This window comes from Cetorhinus maximus, chromosome 2 (genome assembly GCF_964194155.1).
Source record: "Cetorhinus maximus chromosome 2, sCetMax3.hap1.1, whole genome shotgun sequence".
NCBI classification, from domain to species: Eukaryota; Metazoa; Chordata; class Chondrichthyes; order Lamniformes; family Cetorhinidae; genus Cetorhinus; species Cetorhinus maximus.
The window spans coordinates 8,427,891-8,452,920 of record NC_135880.1 but is presented as its reverse complement, the minus strand read 5'-3'; the positions used below and the strand labels follow the sequence as shown (position 1 = coordinate 8,452,920).

The 25,030-nt window shown below is 43.7% G+C and overlaps 2 protein-coding genes across 2 annotated transcripts in view; both read left to right on the top strand.

Moving 5' to 3' along the window:
- LOC144692089 (uncharacterized) overlaps nt 1-25,030 on the top strand; it is a 981,581-nt gene that overhangs the window by 144,567 nt on the left and 811,984 nt on the right. The window lies entirely within an intron of this gene.
- The window catches only part of tesk1b (testis associated actin remodelling kinase 1b), a 147,409-nt gene that overhangs the window by 79,347 nt on the left and 43,032 nt on the right, over nt 1-25,030 (top strand). The window contains exons 4-5 of the mRNA XM_078560556.1: nt 9,098-9,244; nt 10,907-10,989. Of these exons, the coding sequence (XP_078416682.1) occupies nt 9,098-9,244; nt 10,907-10,989 (230 nt within the window). The remainder of the gene's footprint in view (nt 1-9,097; nt 9,245-10,906; nt 10,990-25,030) is intronic.

Here is a 25,030-nt window from a genome sequence, read left to right as displayed (position 1 = left end):
TGGCATGGTGAATGAAGTGCAAGGGATTGAGGGGGATATGGGAATATAGCAGGTAAATGTAAATGCTTACTAGTGGAGGGTAAGTGCCAACATGGACATGGTTGGGCCAAATGGCCTGTTTCAGTGTTGTACAGTGGTGTGTGTTCCTACAGCTGCAAAGAAAACATATCAGGGTCCGAAAGGGTACAGGATGAGCACAGCCTCGCTTGTTGAACAATTGTGTCCCTGCCTGAATATGTCAGGAGACCACAGAAATGCATAAAGTTACACAGAGTTACACAGGCCCCATTTTAAAAAAAATTACCAACACTACACCCCCAGACCCCCCACCCCAACACACACACACACACACACAACCTCCGTTCTTCTGTCCATCTTTGGGAGTTAAAATTTGCCCCACAGAATCTACAGCACAGAAACAGGCCATTCATTCAGCCAACCGGGTCTATGCTGATGTATTTGTTTCACAAATCTCCCACTCTTCATCTCACCTTATCAGGAATAAGCAGTGCTGGAAAGATACTTACCTTCTAATCCTTTTTCCCTCTTTTTTGTAGCTTCCCCTTATGCTATTCGCCTCAAACATTCCTTGGCGTATCGCGTTCCACATTCTAACTCCTCTGAGTAAAGAGGTTTCTCCTGAATTCTTGACTGGATTTATTAGTGACTATCTATTTATGTCACCTCATTCTGGTCTCCTCTACAGGTGGAAACATCTTCTTTTTGTCTACCTTATCCAAACTTTTCATAATCTTGAAGACTATCAGGTCTTCTTTCGAGAGAAAAGTCCCTCAGCCTATTCAGTCTTTATTGATAAGTTTATTCTTTACATTATGGTATTATCCTTGTGAATCTTTTTTGCACTTTTTCCAGTGCCTTTTATAATCCTTTTTATAATATGGGACTGTAGACCTAACTCCAAGCCTAGTATAACCAGGATTCTTTAACAGCTCAACATAACTTCTTGACCAGCATTTCAACAGGTTTAGCTTAACTTGTCTGTACACGCTGGCAGGGAGGGCTGTTAGGCCGAAGGTTTTCAGTGGAATTGAGTGGGCACAGAGCCAGTTCAGGCAGTCCTAGTCAAAATGCAGCCTAAAGACACTGGGTTGGATACAGAAGCAAAGGAACAAATGTTTACACGGACCTAAATTTAAGTACTTTGCATCTTATGTCTGTTTCATTCTCCTTTCTCGGTTCTAGTCTCACTAGACTCTGTGTGACAGAGCAAAAGGGAGAAGCCCTGAGAGTTTTTAATGGGTCAGTGTAGGGGGGGGGGGGGGCTCTACTCTGTTTCTAACCTCATGCTGTACCCGCCCTGGGTATGTTTGATGGACAGTGTGGAGGAAGTTTTATTCCGTATCTAATCCCAGGCTGTACCTGTCCTGGGAATGTTCAATGGGGACAGTGTAGAGGGAGCTTTACTCTGTATCTAACCTCGTGCTGTACCTGTCCTGGGAGTGTTTGATGGGGACAGTGTAGAGGGAGCTTTACGCTGTATCTAACCCCGTGCTGTACCTGTCCTGGGAGTGTTTGATGGGGACAGTGTAGAGGGAGCTTTACGCTGTATCTAACCCCGTGTTGTACCTGACTGTGTAACTGAGACTGATTAAAATGCAATGTCTTCCATTCCCAATACAAATATGCCAAACATTGATGAACATGGAATTCACAGAAGAATTAATGAGGTGGGGGTGGGGAGTGGAGAATCATGTGAAAAGCCAGCGATTCAGAAACCTGGCATCATTTCTTTAAAATCCAACTTGGTCCCTTAAAGTTTAAAGGTTATCTTCCCTCCATGTGGTGGGTTTGTTGTTTCACTGTGAGTGGGGTCAGAGCTATTTGTCAGACTGGGACAAGTAAAGCAAATTCCTGCTGGGTTCTCTGTTGCTAGGCAACACACCCCCTAGCTCATCCCTTTTTGTAAGAATCACTCAGCACCTGTACGATTGTACTGACGAATAAGTCATCAACCTGCATTCTCCTACCTTCATATTTGGCATTATTTGTGTGAATTTAGTGGTCTTGGCTTCATACGTCCTGCGGGTTCAACGGAAGTATTTGAACCATGCCAAAACCCACAGCATCACACTCCCCATCTATCCCCACACAGGCTACTGCCCATCCACACCTCCTCCCCACCCCCGCGCCCCCCACCCACCCCCAGCAATTAGTGTCCACTCATCACTCACTGTCTCTATCTTCCCCTCTCTCTCCCACCACGAGCAACTGCACCAATGATTCACTCCCTCTCTCTTCAGGTATTAATCATGGCTCAGTGGGTGGTGTTCTGAATCAGAAGGTTGTAGGTTCAAGGATCTATTGTGTATGGGAATACCATTACTTCTATACCAGCTGGCTGTCCTGTTCAGCTATTTGTTTGACACATTTTTGTTTTGTAAAAAAATGCTGTTCTTTCTCTCCTTCTGTGGCACATGCTGTACTGTCTGTGGTAATTAACCCAGGAAGCTCCTTTACCGAGCTGTTATATTGTGGTGTCAACAGTGGCTCTGGCTCAGTTGTTAACACACTCAGTTCTGAGTCAGAAGACTTTGGATTCAAGTCTTATTCCAGTGACTGGAACACAAGACATAGGTTTACACATCTGAGAGAGTGCTGCAATGCCAGAGGTGCCATCTTTCAGATGAGATGTTAAAATGAAGCCCTGTTTGCCCTCTCAGATGCATATAAAAGATCCCACGGCACTATTTCAAAGTGCACAGGCCACAACTTGCTCATGGTTCTTCTTGTTTTCCTCCTGCACTCTTTCTCATTTTTAATTCTCTCCCTGATCTCTCCTGTAGTTTCCATTTATCCCCGTCCACTTACCACTTCTCCTCTTACCCCAGATTTTCTCTGGCTCTCTCAAACCCTGTTATTCTTGTGTTCTCTCACTCTATTCCTCATGTTGTCTTTTATTCTGTGTTGCTGACTATATTTACTATTCCCCAGGCAGCAGATAAAAATAGTGACAGGAAGGAGAGCTTTAGATTTAATCAAGCAGTTTAAAAAGAAAATTGCTAATCTGCTAATAACGCTAAGTCTAATAAACACATGATCTCGGGTCCTAAGGATCTACTATAAATACGTTACCCCTCAACATGGCTTTGAATTTGGTCAGGAATCTGAGATATATCGGACCTTTCACAGTTGGCAAGGAGGTTGGGCAATAGTAGCCCTGGGATATTTTACGTTTTTTAATCACCTATTCTGATATCTCCTTATGAGGCTTGCTGTTAAATCTTTGTCTGTCACTCCTGTTTGGGATGTTTAGCTAGATTAAAGGGTTTATATAATTGCAAGTTGTTGTAGTTATTGTCTATAGTATAAAATAGATTTGCACTGATAGATGGGGCCACTGGGGAGGTGCTGGATTTGTTTTTGGTAAAAAAGTCTGGCAACTTTAGAGAGATGGCAAAGAATGTTAGTAAATCTTGCCCTACGGTTCCAGCAAATTCTCTCTCCCAAGATTGCCTTTTCAGGATCTTGTTCTGGGAGTTGCTGGGACCTGTTACTGTTGGCTCCTTACTCGGTGAGTCATTCATGAAACCAGTTTCCATACAGGCCCAATAAATCACTTGCATGTTTGTCAAGATTCCAGTTAAATGGGAAGTGTGCTTCTCTTGAACACCCTGTTATGGAATTTTAGTCTGAGGATTTGCAGAGCAGCTACTCTTCACCAAGCAGTAATTTACCACCTTGGCAAGGCAGTGGTTTGATGATTAATTCCTCCTCTTCACCAACCAACCCCTATTTCCGCCTGTTCCCCTGTGTCACAGGTGAGGGTTATTCTCTTCCCGGAGGTTCTTGCTAGACACCATACAGTGATAGAAGGAGTTGGTCACCCCATCCAATCAGTCCCCATTCAAGCTCCCAGTCAAGTTGTATCCATTTGATTCCATCAACTTCTCCTCTCAACCCCCTATCAAACCTCACTATCCAATCCCAACCTCTCCTCTCAACCCCCTATCAAACCTCACTATCCAATCCCAACCTCTCCTCTCAACCCCCTATCAAACCTCACTATCCAATCCCAACCTCGCCTCTCAACCCCCTATCAAACTTCACTATCCAATCCCAACCTCTCCTCTCAACCCCCTATCAAACTTCACTATCCAATCCCAACCTCTCCTCTCAACCCCCTATCAAACCTCACTATCCAATTCCAATCCCTTATCCCTTTCCCCCACATGCCTCACTGCCCAATCCCAACCTCTCCTTCCAGTCCCCAGTCCACCTTACTGTCAGATTCTGACCTACCTTAGTGTCTAATTCTGGCTCTTCCTCCCAGCTCCCTACCCAGTTTCTTATCATGCTGACCCCTCCTCCTGGCTACTAGCCACATTACTGTTGAATCCTGATGCACCAACTTAGTCCATGAGAACATAAGAAATAGGAGCAGAAGTAGGCTATTCAGCCCATCGAGCTGCTCCACCATTCAATAAGATCATGACTAATTTGACTGTGGTCTTAAGTCCCCATTCCTGTCAGTCCCCCATAACCCTTGACTCACTTGTTGATCAAAAATCTTAACTCAACCTTAAACATAGTCTATGACCCAGCTTTCACTGCTCTCTGTGGAAAAGAATTCCAAAGTCTAAACAACTCTCTGAGAGAAGAAATTCCTCATCTCATCTTAAATGGGAAACCCCTTAATTTTAAATTGTGTCTCCTAGTTCTAGATTCCACTATGAAAGGAAACATTCTCTCAGCATCCATCCTATCAAGCACCCTTGGTTTCAATAGGATCAGTTCTCATTCTTCTAAACTCCAATGAGTATAGGCCCAACCTGCTCAACCTTTCTTCATAAGATAACCCCTTCATTTATTTCCCTTGAGCGTCTATCCAATCTCCTTTTGAATTCATTGAGATCTGTAAGATAATGAAAAGATTTGATAAGGTAGACATGGAAGAAATGTTTGCACTTGTGGGTGAATTCAAAACAATGGGTCACAAATATAAAAGAGTCACTAATACATCTAATAAAGAGTTCAGGAGAACCTTCTCCACCCAGAGAGTGTAGCGAATACAGAACTCACTACCACATAGAGGAGCAAATTTGCAAGGAAATTCCAGAGATGCAAAAACTATAGAGTAGTGATAATGAGGGATTTTGATTATCCTAATATAGACTTAGATAGTAATACTCTAAAGGACAGATAGGGGAATGAGTTTGTGTTCATGAGAATGTTTAGCATGTTTCCAGTCCACTGAGGAGGGAGCTATTGCTGGATCTGGTTCTGGGGAATGTGGTGGGACAGTGGATTAAGTGTCAGCAGGGGAACATTTAGAGAACAGTGATCATCGTATCGTAAGGTTTAGGTTAGCTATGGAAAAGGGCAAGGAGAAATTCAGTGTCAAATGACTTAATTGTAGGAGGACCAATTTTAGTGGGGTGAGAACAGATCTGGCCCAGGTAAATTAGAATGAAAAATTGATAGACAAAACTGGAAACAAACAATGGGCTGCCTTGAAAGAGGAGATGGTTCAGATACAGTTAAGATACACTCTCACAAAGGAATACAATAAGGAAAGCAAGGCCAGAGCTCCCTGGATGACAAAAGAGATAGAAAGTAAGATGAAGCAGAAAAAGATCATATATCACAGATGTCAGGTTGATAATACAATTGAGAACCAGGTTGAATAAAGAAGATTCAGAGGGGAAGTGAGAAAGGAAATAAGGTCAGCTAAGAGAGAGTATGAGAAGGGACTGTCAGCTAACATAAAAGGGAATCCAAAACCTCCTATGAAAAGAAAGAGGCTAATAAGAGGAGAGGGTCCGATTAGGGACCAAAAAGGTGATCTGTGCATCTAGGCCAAGGGCATAGCTAAGCTATGATATGAAAGCTTTGCAACTGTCTTCACCAAAGAAGATGCTGCCAAAATCATAGAGGGAAGAGAAGGTAGTTGAGACACTGGATGGGCTAAAAATCGATGAAGAGGAGGTATTAGAAAAGCTAACTGTACTAAATGTTGATAAGGCAACAGGTCCCGATCGGATGCATCAAAGGATACTGAGGGAAGTAAGGGTGGAAATTGCAGTTGCACTGGCTATAATCTTCCAGTGCTTCTTAGGAATAAAAGATGGTGTCAGGGGACTGGAGAATTGCAAATATTACATCCTTGATCGTCAAAGCGTGTAAGGATAAATCCAGCACCTGCAGGCAAGTCAGCTCGATCTCAGTGGTGGGAAATCTTTTCAAGATGATAATACAGGAAAAAAATTAAATCACTTGGTCCAAACATGGACGAAAGAGCTGAACTCCAGAGCTGAGGTGAAAGTGATTGCCCTTGACATCAAGGCAACATTTGGCTGAGTGTGACATCAAAGAACCCTAGCAAAACTGGAGTCAATGAGAATTTGAGTCAAGATGGTTTGATTGTTGAAGGTCAATCACCTCAGTCTTGGGACATGACTGCAGGAATTCCTCAGGGTAGTGCCCTAGGCCCAACCATCTTCAACCGTTTCATCAAAGAACTTCCCTTCATCATAAGGTCAGAAGTTGGGATGTTTGCCGATGATTGCACAATGTTCAGTACCGTTCACAACTTCTCAGACATGAAGCAGTCCATGCCCATACACAGCAAGACCTGGACAACATTCAGGCTTGGGCTAATGTGCCACCTAAGGGCCAGGTAATGAACATCTCCAACAAGAGAGAATCTAACTATCTACCCTTCATATTCAATAGCATTAGCATTGCTGAAACACCACTATCAACATGCTGTGGGGATACCATTGATCAGAAACCTAACTGGAGCCACATAAATACTGTAGCTACAAGAGCAGGTCAAAGGCTAGGAATTCTGAGGCAAGTAACTCACCCCCTGAGTCCCCATAGCCTGTCCACAAGGCACAGATCAGGACTGTGATGGAATACTCTCCACTTGCCCGGATGAGTGCAGCTCCATCAACAAGAATGGATAGCGATTCAAGAAGATGGCTTACCACTACCTTCTCAAGGGCAATTAGGGATGGGCAACAAATTCTGGCCTTGCCAGCAACACCCACATCCCATAAAAGAATTTTAAAAACTTGGAAAAGTATGGAATAATTCAGGAAAGCCACGATGCTGTTGTTAAAGACAAATTGTGTTTAACTAACTTGATTGAGTTTTTTAATCAGGTAACAGAAAGTGCTGAAGAGGGTAATTGATGTAACTTCCAAAGTACGTTTGATAAAGTGCCACAAAATAGGATTGCCAACAAAGCTGAAGCCCACAGAATAAAAGGGACAGTAGCCGCAAGGATACGAAACTAGCTGAGTGACAGAAAAAAGAGTAGTGGTGAATGGTTGTGCACAGAGGGGTTCCCCAGGGGTAGGTACTGATATTCTTGATATATATTAATGATCAATACTTGTGTGTACAGGGCACAATTTCAAAATTTGCAGAAGACACAAAACTCGGAAGTATTGTGTACTGTGAGGAGGATAGTGATAGACTTCAAGTAAACAGAGATGGGCTGGTGGAATGGGCAGACACATGGCAGATAAAATTTAATGCGGAGAAATGTGCAATGATTCATTTTATTAGGAAGAATGAGGAGAGGCAATATAGAATAAAGGTTACAATTCTAAAGGGGATGCAGAAACCATGTACACAAATCATTGAAGGTGGCAGGGCAGGTTGAGAAAGTGGTTAAAAAGATATACAGGATCTTAGACTTCATAAATAGAGTACAAAGACAAGGAAGTTATGATGAACTTTTATAAAACACTGGTTCGACATCGACTTGAGTATTGTGTTCAATTCTGGACACCACTCTTTTGGAAGGATGTGAAGGCAATGTGAAGTGCAGAAAAGATTTCTGTGAATGGTTCCGGGATTGAAAAACTTCATTCACATGGATAATTTGGAGAAGCTTGTGTTCTCCTTCAAGAAGAGAAGATTGATAATAGATAGAAGTGTTAAAATCATGAGGGGTCTAAACAGAGTAGATAGGGAGAAACTGTTACCTTTTATGGAAGAGTCGAGAACCAGGCGGCACCAGTTTAGGGTGAATGGCAGATGAACCAATGGCAACATGACGAAAAGCTTTTTTATGCCTCCAGTGGTCAGGATCTGTAATGTACTGCCTGAGAATATTGTGGAGGCAGACTCAATTGTGGCTTTCGAAAGGGAAGTGAATGAACACTGGAAGAGAAAAAAACTGCAAGGCCATGGGGAAAAGCAGGAAAAGCAGGGTCTTGCAGAGAGCCGGCACTGACACAATGGACTGAATGGTCTCCTTCAGTGCTGTATCCATTCTATAATTCTACATGGAGTGGTTGAGGTGAATAGTGTGGATGTGTTTCAGGGAAAGCTAGATAAACACATGCGGTAGAAAGGAATAGAAAGATATACTGATAGGGTGAGATGAAGCAGGCTGGATGGAGGCTTGTATGGAGTATAAACACTGGCGTAGACTAATTGGGCTTAAGGGTTTGTTTCTGTGGTGTAGAATCGATATAAAACAGATGAGTTTACTTCTTCATAGGCAGCCAGATGAACTGATTAGAGGCTAACTCAAGCATGTATATTACAAATATCATATAGATTATAATATGGATTCTCTTTCTATCCAGTGCCTCTGTATATTTACAGAGACAGACAGAGATTCATATGAGTTATCCAGTACCAGACTGGAATGAATCAGTCCCTTTTACCTGCTGTGTACTGCACATATACAGCAACTGTCACTGAGACACACACACGCTGTACAATCTCAGATGTGCACGAATTGTTTACTTTTACCCGTGTTTAGGAGGTATTACATGTATAGGACCTGACACTGAGACATACATGGGATATACAGTACCAGATGGGAGTGAATCGTTCCCTTTTGCCCAATTTATACTATGTATCTACAGGAATTGATACTTAGCAGCATATGAGACATACAGTACCAAATGGAATTTGTCATCCCCCCAACCCCCCAATCCAATTCACTCTATTTTCCTATTAAATTTACATTTGCAGGAGCTGACTTTGTCTTACATTGTAAGGATAAATTGCATTGCAAGTCCCAGGTAAATATGTGGGAAGATTTCAAACACACTGATTCTTAGAGGAACAATATCCATTAATTGGGGCTTCTCTTTGTTCTTTCCTTCAGTACATCAATGGAGGGAGCCTTGAGCAGGTACTGGGCAGCAATGAGCATCTGTCTTGGTTGGTCCGGATCAAGTTGGCACTGGACATCGCAAAGGGCCTATGCTACCTGCACTCCAAGGGGATCTTCCACCGGGACTTGACATCCAAGGTACGGAACTCAGAGGGAAATTGAAACACAGTTAATAAGACGATTATGGATCAGGATTGTTCAGCTCACCTTAGCTCATCCATCCAGAACAACCCTGCCTTCCCTCAATCCTCCATCGAATTGATTTGTAAATGTATTCCAGAGAAACTCTCCGCAGTGGTGGGAGGGACGGTAATCACAGGACACAGATCTAAAATAATGGGGCAAACAGGAGGTGGATGGGCTGAAGAAGGGCAGGCGCGTTCTCCCCAGTTTTCCTGGCCAATATTTATCCCTCTACTAATATCACTAAAAGAGAGGAACTAGTCATTTATTTCATTGTTGTTTGTGGGAGCTTACTGCACAAATTCACTGCTGAGTTCTCTACAACAGTGACTGCAGTTCAAAAGCACTTTGGGAAAACAGAGGTCATGAAAGATGCGAGATTTGCAAGTTCTTTTTTTCTTTAACCTGAATATAGCAACTGCCTTTGAACTATGACTGCAACCAGTAAAGATTTATCCCCCAATTCCTATTGACTTCAATTTTACTAGGGTTTCTAGATGCCACACTCAGTCAAATGCTGTCCTGATGTCAAGGCCAATTATTCTGGCCTCACACCTGAAATTCAGCTCTTTGTCCATGTTTGGACCAAGGCTGTAATGAGATCTAGAACCAAGTGACTCGGCAGAATCCAAACTGAACATCAGTGAGCAGGTTATTGCTGTTTAAGTGCCCCTTGATAGCACTGTCAACCACACCTTCCACCACTTTGCTGATGATTGAGAGTAAAGTGATGGGATGCTACTTGTCCAGTTTGGATTTTTCTTGCTCTTTGTGGACAGGATATACCTGGATAATTTTCCATATTGGCTAGAGATGCAGCTAGTTCTGGAGCGCATGTCTTCACTGCTACAGCTGGGAGGCTGTTGGGGCCCATAGCCTTTGCTATGTCCAGTGCGCTCAGTCATTTCCTGATATCACGTGGAGTGAATTGAATTGCATGAAGACTGGTATCTGTGATGGGGATATCTGGAGGAGACCTCAGGAGGAGGCCGAGGTGGATCATCCACCTAGCACTTCTGGCTGAAAATGCTTTAGCTTTGTCTTTTGGACTGGTGTGCTGGACTCCCCCATCATTGAGGATGGGGACATTTGTGCAGCCTCCTCCACTTGTTGTTGTTTAATTGTCCACCGCCATTCACACCTGGATGTAGCAGGACTCAGATCCTTGGCTTTGGGAATGGTTGGGAGTTCTCGGATTTTGAGCCAGTGATGATGATGAATGCCAATATATTCCCGAGTCAAGATGATGTGGGATTTGGAGGGTCAGTTACAGATTGTCCCATGCACATGATGCGCTTGTCCTTCTAGGTGGTGAATGATGAGCTGGTCACGGTATCGGATACCAAGCCTGCAGTTATTTGTATTTTCCCCAGTTTACACTTTGTGATGGTGGTTGGGGGCGGAAAAGGTTTCAGAAAACCAGCTGCAAACCCGATGCCAAAGACAGTTGTTGCTCAATGAACGATTTGGTGCTTCTTTTCCAAGGTGTATTTCAATTAGACTAGCCGATGTACAATAACATCTCAAGTTCCATCTGAAACCCGGAGAACCTGTCCCTCCATTAAAGTGAGTGTTGTGAATTCAGTTCTTATGGAATATTGCTTGTTTTCCTTTCAGAATTGCTTGGTGAAACGTGAAGGGAAGTCCTACACGGCTGTGGTGGGAGACTTTGGCCTTTCAGAAAAGATCCCAAACTATAGGTGAGTGAAAATAAAAAATAAGAAAGAACTTTTGTTTTATTCTTTCACAGGACATGGGTGTTGCTGGATAGGCCAGCATTTTTATTGTCAATCTCTAATTACCCTTGAGAAGATGGTGGTGGGCTGCTGTCTTGAACCGCTGCAGTCCATGTAGTGTAGGTATACGCACAGTGCTATTTGGGAGGGAGTTCCAGGATTTTGACCCAGTAACAGTGAGGAACAACAATAAAGTTCCAAGTCAGGATGGTGAGTGACTTGGAGGGGAACTTGCAGGTGGTGGTGTTGCCATGCATCTCCTGTCCTTGTCCTTCTAAGTGGTGGAGTCGTGGGTTTGGAAGGTGCTATCGAAGGTGCTGCAATGCATCTCGGAGATGATACACACTGCTGCCACTGTACGTTGGTGGTGGGCGGAGTGGATGTTGGAGGTGGTTGATGGGGTGCCAATCAAGCAGGCTGCTTTGTCCTGGATGGTGTTGAGCTTGTGTTGTGGGAGCTGCATTCATCCAGGCGAGTGGACAGAATTCCATCACACTCCTCACTTGTGCCTTGTAGATGGTGGACAGGCTATAGGGAGTCGGGAGGTGAGATACTCGCTGCAGAATTCCCAGCCTCTGATCTTCTCTTGTAGCCACAGTATTTATATGGCTGGTCCAATTCAGTTTCTGGTCAATAGTAACCTCCAGGATGTTGATAGTGGGGGATTCAGTACTGGTAATGCCATTGAATGTCAAGGGAAGATGGTTGAATTCTCCCTTGTTGGAGATGGTTGTTGCCTGGTACTTGTGTGGCGCGAATGTTATTTGCCAATTATCAGCCCAAGCCTGAATGTTGTCCATGTCTTGCTGCATATGGGCAGAGACTTCTTCAGTATCTGAGGAGTCGTGAATGGTGCTGAACATTGTGCAGCCATCAGCAAACATCCCCATTTCTGACCTTATGATGGAGCAAAGGTCATTGATGAAGCAGCTGAAGATGGTTGTCCCTAGGACACAACCCTGAGGAACTCCTGCAGTGATGTCCTGGAACTGAGATGATTGACCTCCAACAACCACAACCAAGTTCCTTTGTGCTAGGTATGACTCCAACCAGCGGAGAATTCTCTCCTTGATTCCCATTGACTCCAGTTTTGCTAGGGCTCCTTGATGCCACACTCGGACAAATGCTGCCTTGAAGTCAAGGGCAGTCACTCTCACCTCTAACAAAAACAGAAAATGCTGGGAAAACTCAGCAGGCCTAGCAGCATCTTTGGAGAGAGAAACAGAGTTAATGTTTTGAGTCCGTTTGACCCTTCTTCTCACCTCTCACCTCTATTCTTGAGTTCATCTCTTTTGTCCATGTTTGAACTAAGGCTATAATGAGGTCAGGAGCTGAGTGGCCCTGGCAGAACCCAAACTGAGCGTCAGTAAGCAGGTTATTGCTGAGTAAGTGTTTCTTGATAGCACTGTCGACGACCCCTTCCATCACTTTGCTGATGATTGAGAGTAGGCTATTATGGTAGTAATTGACCAGGTTGCATTTGTCCTGCCTTTTCTAGACAGGACATACCTGTGCAATCTTGTAGATTTGTGAGGACGAGGCCAAGTAGGTTCTTCGCCTTTGTTGGTTATCTCACCGCCTGCTGCAGATCCAGTCTCGCAAATGTGTCATTTTGGACTCCGCCAGATCGGTCAGTAGTGGTTCTACTGAGCACTCTTGGTGATGGACACTGAAGTCCCCCGCTCAGAGTACATTCTGTGCCCCAGCCACTCTCAGTGCTTCCTCCAAATGGTGTTCAACGGGAAGGAGTATTGATTTTTCAGCTGAGGGAGGGCAGTAGGTGGTAATCAGCAGGAGGTTTCCTTGCCCATGTTTGACCTGATGCCATGAGACTTCATGGGGCCCAGAGTCAATGTTGAGAACGCCCAGGAAACTCCCTCCCACTATACCAGTGTTCCGCACCTCTGGTGATGGTGGTGTTTGGGACATTATCAGTAAGGTATGACTCAGTGAGTATGGCTATGTCAAACTGTTGATGGACTAGCCTGTGGGACAGCTCTCCCAATTTTGGCACAAGTCGCCAGATGTTAGGGAGTAGGACTTTGCAGGTCGACAAGGCTGGGCCATTGTCGTTTCCAGTGCCCAGGTCGATGCCAGGTGATCCTTCTGGTTTCGTTCCTTTTTGTAGGCTCAACAGCAGTTTGATACAACTGAGTGACTTGCTAGGCCATTTCAGAGGGCAGTCAAGAGTCAACCACATTGCTCTGGGTCTGGAATCACTTATAGGCCAGACCAGGTAAGGATGGCAGATTTCCTTCCTAAAAGGCATAAGTGAACCAGGTGGGTCTTTACAATTGACAACGATTTCATGGTCATTATTACCGAGACTAGCTTTTTAATTCCAGATTTTTTTTATTAACTGAATTTAAATTCCACCAGCTGCCACCCAGAGCATTAGCCTGGACCTCTGGATTACTAGTCTGGTGACATTACCACTACACCACCACCACCTCAGTACTGCACTGCGAGTGTCTGCCTAGATTTGGCACTCAAGTCTGTGGAGGGGAGTTTGAATCTGACTTTGCTGCCATCTGCTGAAACACACCTGATCCTGATTAACTGACTTATAACAAGGATATGGAGGCACAGGAGAAAGTAGTATAAGTGTCTGGCACATATAGGGTTAATGTGGGACTGAGTACAGTACCGCCAACACAGTGATGTAAGAAGGCACATGACCAAGGTCCAGAGTCAGTCCAGAGATGGACAGGGATGTGTAAAGACCTAGGATGGAGTCAACTCCTAGCTTGTACCCTTTACTGTATATGTGTAAATAGTTCTAGTTGTTAATAAAGGCTTACAGTTAATCTACAGAAGACTATGGAGACTTCTTTAAGACATACCGTTCAGTAACCAACACCCTTCCAACAGAGAAGACACAAAAGAGATTCACAAAGATGATATCAGAACTGAAAAATATAAATATCCAGAAAGGCAGAACAAGCTGGGGCTCTTCTCTCTACCTTTAAATGATGAAAGGGTTTGATAGTGTAGATGTAGAGAAGATATTTCTACTTGCAGGGGAATATAAAACAGTGACTACTAAATCCAATAGGTAATTTAGGAGAAACTTCTTTACCCAAAAAGGGTTTAGAATGTGGAAATTGCTACTAAACTTATCTCACATTCTTTCCTCACGTTGTGTAATATGAGGAAATCAATTGTTGCCTGTAATACTAACTGGGTACAACTGAAAATTCATACAGAATGTTCAGTGCTTTGTTGTAAAAGCTGTTCTTTGATCCTCAGAAAGAGACATAGTATACAGCCTTAATGTTCAATACAATGTTAATTCTTTACTCACTTAGAGTTAGAAGACTTCCCACATCGAGAGACACATGAAGCAGACAAAGCACATGTTTACATAGCTTCTTTGTCCTGAAACTAGTCGCTAGCCTGAAGCTATAGCTTCAAGCAGCAAGCATGGCTGACCAGGAATGACAAACATATCTTCAGTGGCCAGTAAATCCTGGAGTGGGACTCAAACCCAGAGCCTCAGGCTCAGAGGCAGGGACACTACCCACTGTAACACAAGACCTCCCTCTTTACCCACACCACAGATATAGTCATTTCATTCTTTAGCAATTTCAATCACACTATAAGCCAAACATCCTCCTGCATTTACTGAGGTTACGGCCATCTTAATAAAAACAGTAACTAAAATACTTTTAAGTCTAAAAACGTGTGTTAAAAGATAAAATCTACACTATTTACTTAAAGCTGAACAGAGCCTAATAAGTTAAGCCATATGAAAACACAGTTCCGGCTCTGTTTTACAAGTTGACAAAAGTGTTTTAATTTTTGACAGAGCCACTTACATAGATGTGTAATGAAACACTAATGCAATATAAGTCTGAGACCAGTAGTTACTCAAGCAATTTGCAGCCAGTTATACCCAATCTATACTGCTTGGCTGACACCCAGAGACTGTGGGTTAGACTGTAGAACTCGCATACCACAGTTGAGGCGAATAGCATAGATGCATCTATGGGGAAGCTCGTAAACAAATGAGGGAGGAAGGAATAGAAGGATATGCTGATAGGGTAAGATGAAGTAAGGCAGGAAGGGGCTTGTGTGGATTCTATGCGGTCGTTACAGACAGGTTGTTCCTCCTGTGTAAACTAGACAACTTCTCTCCAGCTGCAGGACACCCTGACCTCATGTTCTGGTTTTCATTAGGAAAAGGAAGGTCGACAAGACACATGATCCAAATGTCTAAAAATGCTGGTGAGAATGAAAGTAGAGGCCAGGTCTTGAGTACAAACTGAGTGTGCAGTGAGGCATTCAAAGCAGATTAATTTGCACATGATAGATGGGGATGAAGGAGGCCATTTGGCCCATCGAAACTCACCCATCCAACTAAACCTAAAGGAGAATATCTGGTCATTATCACATTGCTGTTTGTGGGATCTTGCTGTGCACAAATTGACTTCCTTGTTTCTTACAACAGTGACTATACTTCAAAAAATACTTAATTGCCTGTGAAGTTCTTTGGGATATCCCGAGGACATGGAGTGTTATATAAATGTGAATTTTTATACTTGGAGTGATTGAAGCAGTTAATATCTGTTTTGGGTATCAGCTGGTTAGGAGCGAGGATGGAGTTCACAAATAAAGATGACCGAATGCTGTCATGACAAGGACAGAAACCAGTCAAGGATGGGTGGTCATCTCTCCTCCTCTTCTCCCCCCACTCCTCATTCCCCTCCCCCGTCTCCTCTCCCCTTCCCTTCTCTCCTCCCCCGTCCCCTCTCTCCCCCCCATACCTTCTCTCCCCTTACCCTCTCGACTCTCCTCTCCTCCCCCCCCCACTCCTTTCCCCCTTCTCTACTGTCCTGTCTCCCACTCCTCTCTCTCCGCTTACTCCTCTATCCTCCTGCCTCTCCCCACCCCCTCACCTGTACTCACTATAATCTCTCCTCCTAACTCCTCTCCCCCTTCTCCTCCCACTTCTTTCCAGTCCCCCTCTCCTTCCCCACCTCTCTCCTCTTCCCCTCTCTCATCTATTAGTCTCCTTATTGCTGAAGAAATGCAGTTAGTTGTCCTAGCGTTGTGTGTGGTTTATAGACGATTTGATTACACCAGCAGGCCTCTCAGTCGCAGAAACAGAAGATGGCTTCAACAATGAAGGCGAGGCAGAGTGAATGCAACATTGAATCTTAATGACAATTGAACTGCTCTTTGGGCAGTTTTAGCTGCCATTTAATAAGCAAATATTGTGCTGCCCTTCTTCTGACAGTTTATTGTTGTGTTTAAAATGCTCTGAAGCCCCAATTTTGATCTGAAAATTAGAAAAACCATTCCAGAAATAATTGAATTAAGCCACAAATTCAATGACACTGAAAGAAAGAAGGCGGCCTGAATGAGCTCAGTATGATGCTGTTCCAACTGAGGCTAATGTTGCAGAGACACAGGCCCTGATATATAACGGACAACCAATGAGGGCCAAGGGTAGCCTGGTAGTGAATGAAGAACACGCAAAGCCGGGACATGGAGACCCTGCCAATCTTAACCACAGGGCTTTCTTTGAACCGTTTTGGGCAGACTCATTTGGCAACCAGACAAATTGATGGGCTGCTGCAGGTCGCCCTTGGGACAATCTCCGGCAACTGGGAGGGGAAGAGGGAGCGAGAGATCAAGGTTTGGCTGTGGGGGGGTGGGGGGGGAGGCCATTATGGGAATGAGGAAGTGAGTGATTGGGGCGGGGGGAGAAAGGTCATCGTGGGAGGCAGCGAGAGATCAGGACTTGGGGAGAAAGATCACATTGGGAGAGAGCAAGAGATTGGCCTTTGATAACGAGGGGCGAGGTGAAGAAGATTTTCTTTTTATTCATTCAAGGGATGTGGACTTTGCTGGCTAGGCCAGCATTTATTGTCCATCCCTAACTGCTCCTGAGAAGGTGGTGGTGAGTTGCCTTCTTGAACTGCTGCAGTCCCTGTGGCCATGTAGATGGCCATGGTCAAGAGGGCGGGTTGGGGGTTGCTAGCTGAAGGCTTCTTTGTGGGATCAAGGAGGGGGGAAGCACTCCTGCTCTTCCTAACCCACAAGGAGTGCTGTAAAAGACACTTACGTCTTGAGCCAGGTGCTCCTGCCTCCTTTTTGCTGCCGGGTTTCCTGATCCCCAGGAAATCCACGAGGCAATTGCTAAAGTTAAATCAGGCTCCCAATTGCTCTGTGGGATCCCATTTTAAATTAGTTAATGAAGTGTCCCACCTCACGGTAGCAGAACATTTGGCTGCTATGAAACCCACCTCTGTGAAAATGGCAATGAGCACGTCAGCACTGGGTCGGGGTGCATTCTTTGTTTTTGCATTTTTGACCGTCTCCTGCCCATTGTGCAGGGGTGTGAGAAGGATGGGGAGGGGAGGGTTAATATCAAGGCAAGATCTTTGCAAAGCGTACCATAGGGTGGATGTTGATGAGAGCTGACCTTTTCAAACAGTTGATGGTGCTGAGAGACAATGCTTCCTAACAGCTGCCAGCACAATAGGTGTCTTTATAGATAACTCCCGGAGTGGTTCCAATCACCTAAGGGAATTGGAGAGGAATTTTCCAAAATTTTTTTTCCCTTATCAGTCCTTGGTTTTTCTGTCTGAAAGGTGCCGAAAAAGTCCTCCCAAACGGCTGAAATATTGCTGAAAACAGAAACATTCTTTTATTAATAAAAACAAAAAACTACTGCGGATGCTGGAAATCCAAAAGAAAAACAGAATTACCTGGAAAAACTCAGCAGGTCTGGTAGCAGCGGCGGAGAAGAAAAGAGTTGATGTTTCGAGGTCTCCTCTACATTGGAGAGACTAAACGTAAACTGGGCGACCGCTTTGCAGAACACCTGCAGTCTATCCGCAAGAAAGACCCAAACCTCCCTGTCGCTTGCCATTTTAACACTCCACCCTGCTCTCTTGCCCACATGTCTGTCCTTGGCTTGCTGCATTGTTCCAGTGAAACCCAACGCAAACTGGAGGAACAGCACCTCATCTTCCGACTAGGCACTTTACAGCCTTCCGGACTGAATATTGAATTCGACAACTTTAGATCTTGAACTTCCTCGTCCATCCCCACCCCCTTTCCGTTTCTTCCCCCTCCCTTTTGTTTTTTCCAATAATTTATATAGATTTTTCTTTTCCCACCTATTTCCATTATTTTTAAATCTATACCTGTAATGCCCGGTCAGTCTTTCCACCCCACCCCACCCCCACTAGAGCTGTACCTTGAGTGTCCTGCCATCCATTCTTAATTAGCACATTCTCTTAGATAATATCACCACCTTTAACACGTCTTTGTTCCTTTGTCTGTGACATCTTTTGATTATCTGCTCCTATCACTGCTTGCTTGTCCCTACTACCACCCCACCCCCCCCCACAACTTCTCTCCCCCCACCCCACCCCCCACCCCACCTTAAACCAGCTTATATTTCACCCCTGTCCTAACTTTACTCAGTTCTGCTGAAGGGTCACGAGGACTCGAAACGTCAACTCTTTTCTTCTCCGCCGATGCTGCCAGACCTGCTGAGTTTTTCCAGGTAATTCTGTTTTTGTTTTACATTTTTTTATTTATTCGTTCATGGGATGTGGGCATCGCTGGCTAGGCCAGTATTTATTGCCCATCTCTAGGTTGTTACTGAGAAGCTCTGTCTATATCAAAGGCATTAACAGTAGAAGGTCTTTGCAAACCAATGTGATGCAGCTGGTGTTGCCGACAGATGCTGTCTCCATACAGCAGATGCTGATGATGGACAATCTTTATAATGCTGCTGAAGCCTCACCGTCCTCCATCTTCCTTTCTCTGTAGTTGTTGCTAGGAGATGGCCTCTCCACAATGTTCCAAGAGGCAGATGTGCCAACTGTTGACTCTATGAAAAGGAGATTATTGTATTTTAGAACTGGATTATGGTTGAAGGGAAAGGGTCCATTTTACCTGGTGTCCTATCTAAATTGCATTAATCTTCATCTTATCCTGACTAGAATTTAGTTGGTTTTCAATTTGTGCTCTTTACTTGCTCATCCCCAATGTGCCTCTTCATATTCTCCTTCAACAGAAAATATTTTGAGGCTTAAAACTAATATTTTATACCTGCTGCTGTTAGAAGGTCATTAAGACCTTGATTAATGTTTAATCTGTTTCCCATTGAATGCTCCTGTTTGACATTTGCTCAATCGGAATTTTACTCTCATCAGCTCATTCTCAATTCTGGTTGACCCTGACACCTAGTTAGAATCTGACAGACTTACCATGGATCCTAGTAGGGACCAAATCTGTTATCCTAGTTTGCATTTCCTATCAGCTAATCGGAATTTACAAAACATGGTATTGAATTTTATGGCACAGAGACAGGTCATTCAGCCCAGCTGGTGTCTGCCACTGTTAATGTTCCTTACAAATCTTTCCCAACCTACTTTATCTAACTCTATCAGCAAAAATCTTCATCACTTTTCTCACTTGTGTTTATCCAGCTTCCCCCTTAAATACATCTATGCTCTTCGCCTCAACTAGTCCATATGGTGTTAAACTTCACTTTCTAACCATTCTCTGAGTAAAGAAGTTTTTTTCCTGAATTCCTTATTGGATTTATTAGTGATTATCTTATATTTATTAGCCCTAGTTTTGCACTCCCCTCATAATCAGAAATATCTTCATTATGCTTACCCTATCAATTCCATTCATAATTTTAAAGACTTTTATCAGGTCACCCTCAGCTTTCTCTTCTTTAGAGAAAAGAATCCAAATCTCTTACTCTTTCCTGATGGTTATAACCGCTCAGTTCTGGTATCATCCTTGTAAATCTTTTTTGCACCTTCTCCATATCCTTTATAGCTCCCTTTTAAAATGGAGACGCCCAAACTCATAGGTCATAGAATTATACAGCACAGAAACAGGCCCTTTGGCCCATCGTGTCCATGCCATCCATCAAGCACCTATCTATTCTAATCCCATTTTCTAGCACTTGGCCTGTAGCCCTGTATGCTATGGCATTTCAAGTGCTCATCTAAATACTACTTAAATGTTGTGAGAGGTTGAATAGCTTGAGGGGCTGAATAGCCTCCTGTTCCTATTTGAGTTGAAAGTCAACCACATTGCTGTGGGTCTGGAGTCACATGTAGGCCAGACCAGGTAAGGGTGGCAGATTTCCTTCCCTAAACAGGCATTAGTGAACCAGATGGGTTTTTACACCAATCGATGATGGTTGTCACGGTCATCATTACTGATGGCTAGCTTTCAACTCCAGATTTTATTAATTGAATTTAAATTCCAGCTGCTGTGGCGGGACTGAATCAGTGTCCCCAGAGCATTAGCCTGGATCTCTAGATTACTAGTGCAGTGACATTACTACTATGCCAGCACTGCTCCGTCAACTGTTCCCAATATTTTAAGTGTAGTCAAGCTAAGGTTTGATACAGATTTAACATCGTGACCCCAAATTCTTGCCCCATGACCCCACTAATCTGATCCCTGATCTAAGTCAATATGGGCAACTCTTGAGATAAGAATGGCCTCTTTAAGTCCTGTGAAGGAGCAGTGTCCCAGGGCCATGTGAGAAAGGAAAATCAGGAATAATCCTTGCAGGTAGCACATTCCCTCAATGCTCAAAAGAATCGAGGAAGACATGCAAGAGGAATGACTGCAGAAAAAGACCTGCTTGTCTATCCAGCCTGACCTGCACAGATGTGATGGCTTGTGTATCATGATACAGACACTGCCATCCCACCCAGAGCCATGTAAGCTTCTGGGAAAGGCAAAAAAAAAAGATAAAAACCTAGGGGAATCAAAACTCTGACCCTGATTAATACTGTACAGGATCTGCCCCTTGTAGGAGGTGATTTCTGGCAAACCAGAAACAGCTCTGGCTCTTACTTCAAAGATTTCAGCAAATCAGCGTCCACTACACATGCTGGCAGCCTGTCTCAGAAATCTATTATTCTCTGGGAAAAGAAGAGCCACCAAACATCTAACCCACTTGTATCCTTATGTAACTTGTAATCCATGGTCCTGCCTGATGTATTCAGTTGAAACAATTGGTCTAAGTAGCCAGGAATCCGCTCGGCCCCATGTTACAATCAGGTAAACAAGGTAGGACCATCAAGTTTACTTGCAGTCCACCTCCAAAGGAACTAGCGTGACCAGGTCACGAAATGAGACACCGGCACACAAAAGACAGGGCAAATAAATTTTTAGTCCAAGATTTCCACTTCCAGGGGAATCCAGAACTAGAGGACCATAAATATATGAGAGTCACTAATAAATGCAATAAGGAATTCAGGAGAAACTTCTTTACCCAGAGAGTGGCGGGAATGTGGAACTTAGTGACACAGGAAGTGGTTGAGGTGAATAGTATTAATACGTTTAAGGGGAAGCTTGATAAACACTTGAGAGACAAACAAATGGAAGGATGTGCTGATGGGGTGAGATGAGAAATGATTGGAGGAGGTTCATATGGAGCGTAAACAACAGCATGGGTTTGCTGGGCTGAATGACCTGTTTCTGTGCTGTAAATTTGATGTAAAAACTTGTCCCTGTAAAGAAATAGACCTCATGGCAACATTCCAGAATGAAAAAGTGCAGTATTGTAGGATGTTAGACACATGAACTGTGCTATAAGACAGGCACTTTATCTGCTGGAAGGGAAAGTTACTACTCCTCCTTCCATGTATGTACTGACAGACTCAAACATGATAGCTGTCTTCATACCCACTGGTGAACAAAGAAAATTTAGCTCTGGGACCTTCTCACTTTGGTTATCAGTCGGGTCCCATGGAATTCACACTCGACAGAATCTGCCTTGCAAAATAAAATGACAATGGACCTCAGAGCATCTGGTTTTGTGCTCCAACTCTTGCGAGGTGCAGCCTGTACAGAGACCACAAGACTTGAGATACCAGGACTACAGATTAAAGAAGCCTGGGGAGATTTAATAGAAACATTTTAAAATAATGCAGAATTTAGATGCTATGAATAAAGACTGTTTCGTCTGGTTTAAGAGTCAGTGACAAGGGATCATCAATTTAAAATTATCACTAAGTGAGGGGAGGGATTAGGAGAAATGTATTAACGTAGAGGGTTGTTGAAGCATGGTATGATTTGCCACTGGGAGTGTTTGAGATAGACTTCATTTCATCTTTTAAGGGAAATATGGATAAATGTTTGAAGCAGAGGAAGAAAAAGAAGTGAGCAAGGGGAACAGTGGGTTTGGTTAGGGGAGATGGTGGTATCGTGCTAATGTAATAGCAATCCAGAGACCCAGGCTAATGCTCTGAGGACATAGGTTCAAATCCTACCACAGCAGCTGGTGGAATTTAAATTAAATTAATAAAGGAAAAAGATCTGGAATTGAAAGCTAGTCTCAGTATCAGTAATAGTGATCATGAAGCTATCATTGATTGTTGGAAAAACCCATCTGATTCACTAATGTCCTTTAGGGAAGGAAATCTGCCATTCTTGTGTGGTCTGGTCTACATGTGACTCTAGATCCACAGTAATGTGGTTGAGTGTTAACTACTCTCTGAAATGGCTAGCAAGCCATTCAGTTCAAGGGCTATTAGAGTTGGGCAACAAATGCTGGCCTTGCTAGTGACGTCCACATCCCATGAATGAATAAATTAAAAAATAAATAAAATTCTGGGTTGCCCTGCAAAGAACCTACAGAGATGATGGGCTAAGTGGCCTGCTTTTGTCTAGTAAACATATATGGTTCCATGATACACACGATTTTCTGCTTGTTGTGGTGGATATTTTCCCAGCACCTTGAAATCTTTCAATTCCTATGATGCAGCGTGGAAAAGATTTATTTAGGTTGCTGTGATATTCTGACTTTAGAGTATCAATTTAGCTCAGTTGGCATCACTCTGACCTCTGAGTCCGCAGGTTGTGAAACATAAGAAATAGGAACAAGAGTAGAACATTTGGCCCCTCGAGCTTGCTCCGCCATTCATTAATATCATGGCTGATCTGTTTGTGTTTCAAATTCCACATTCCCACTTACCCCCGATAACCTTTGATTCTGTTGCCTAACAAGAATCTATCTACCTCTGCCTTAGAAATATTCAATGACCCCACCTCCATCGTCTTCTGAGGCAGAGTTCCAAAGTCGCACAACCCTCGGAGAGAAAAAATTTCTCTTCCTCTCTGTCCTAAAAGGGCGACCCCTAATTTTAAAACAGTGCCCCCTAGTTCTGGACTCACCCACCAGAGGAAACACCATTTCCACATCCACCTTGTCAAAACCATTCAGGATCTTATGTACTTCAATCAAATCCCTCTCTCTTCTAAACTCTAGTGGAAACAAGCCCAGTCTGCCTAACCTTTCCTCGTAAGACAACCCGCTTATTCCAGATATCAATCTGGTAAACCTCTTCTGAACCGCCTCCAACACATTTACATGAATTTAAGCCCATCTCCAGGACTTGAGCCTATAATCCAGGCTGACATTTCTGTGCAAGGCTAAGGTAGTTGGAGGTGCTGTCATTCAGGTGAAATGTTAAACTGAGGCCCTGTCTACTGATTAAGGTGAATATTAAAGATCCCACTGCAATAATTGAAGAAAAGCAGAAACATTCTCTAGTGTCTTAACCAACATTTCTCCCTCAAATGAAAAGAGATCAACTGGATATCCTCTTCAGCTGCTGATAACAAGAGTTTGCTGTGCACAATTGGCTCTTCTACAAAATAAGACTTCACCTCAAAATCAATAATGAATTGTGTCAGGGTGTCCTGAGGGTTACATAAATGTCAGCTCTTCTTCACTTATGGTCAGTAATTATTCAAGGATCGCTGTCCAACTATTTATTGCAAGTTGTTGCATTCCCTTGGCAGCGATTTAGTTGCTGAACACCTGTCGTATTTTGATTCATGCAACCAACCATTTTTGTGCCAATTAATATCAGTCTGGGATTTACATGTATTTGTTACATAATTTTTGATGGGTCAGAGTATTAAGGGGCATGGAGCTAAGGGGGGAAGAAATGGAGTTGAAGCACAGATCAGCTATGACTTAATTGATTAGGGGGAGGGATTGAATGGCCTGTTCCTATACTTCTATGCATTTGCCTTGGACCTAATTAAGTCTTTTGAGCATTAGGGCTTTGAACATAATGTGTATCGTGAGGATTCCCATGATTAATACGTTTCGCTTGGTAGTACAGAACTTGAGTATTGCTGGAAAGAGAGGCTTGTTTTTGTTTTTGTTTCATTAATTCGTTCATGGGTTGTGGCTAGGCCATCATTTATCACCCATTCCTAATTGCGCATGAGAAGGTGGTGGTGAGCCGCCTTCTTGAACTGCTGCAGTCCATGTGGTGTGGGTATACCCACAGTGCTGTTGGGGATGGAGTTCCATGAGTTTGATCCAGTGCTAGTGAAGGAATGGTGATACAATTCCAAGTCAGAATGGTGTGACTTTGAGGGGAACTTGCAGGTGGTGGTGTTCCCATGTGTCTGCTGCCCTTATCCTTCTAGGTGGTAGAGGCCATGGGTTTGGAAGGTGCTGTCAAAGGAGTCTTGGTGAATTCCTGCAGTGCATCTTATAGATGTCACACACTGATGCCACTGTGCATCAGTGATGGAGGGAGTGAATGTTTAAGATGGTGAATGGGGTACCAATCAAGCGGGCAGCTTTGTCCTGGATGATGTTGAACTTATTGAATGGTGTTGGAGTTGCACTCATCCAGGTAAGTGGAGAGTAATCCATCACACTCCTGACTTGCGCCTTGCAGGTGGTGGACAGGCTTTGGGGAGTCAGGAGCTGAGTTACTCTCTGCAGAATTCCCAACCTCTGACCTGCTCTTGTAGCCACAGTATTTACATGGCTAGTCCAGTTCAGTTTCCGGTCAATGGTAACACCCAAGATATTGATAGTGGGAGATTCAGCGATGGCAATGCCATTGAATGTCATGGGGAAACGGTTAGATTCTCTCTTGTTGGAATGGTCATTGCCTGGCACATGTGTGGTGTGAATGTTAGCAGCCTGACTGTTGTCCAGATCTTGCTGCATATGGACCCACTATGTTTCAGT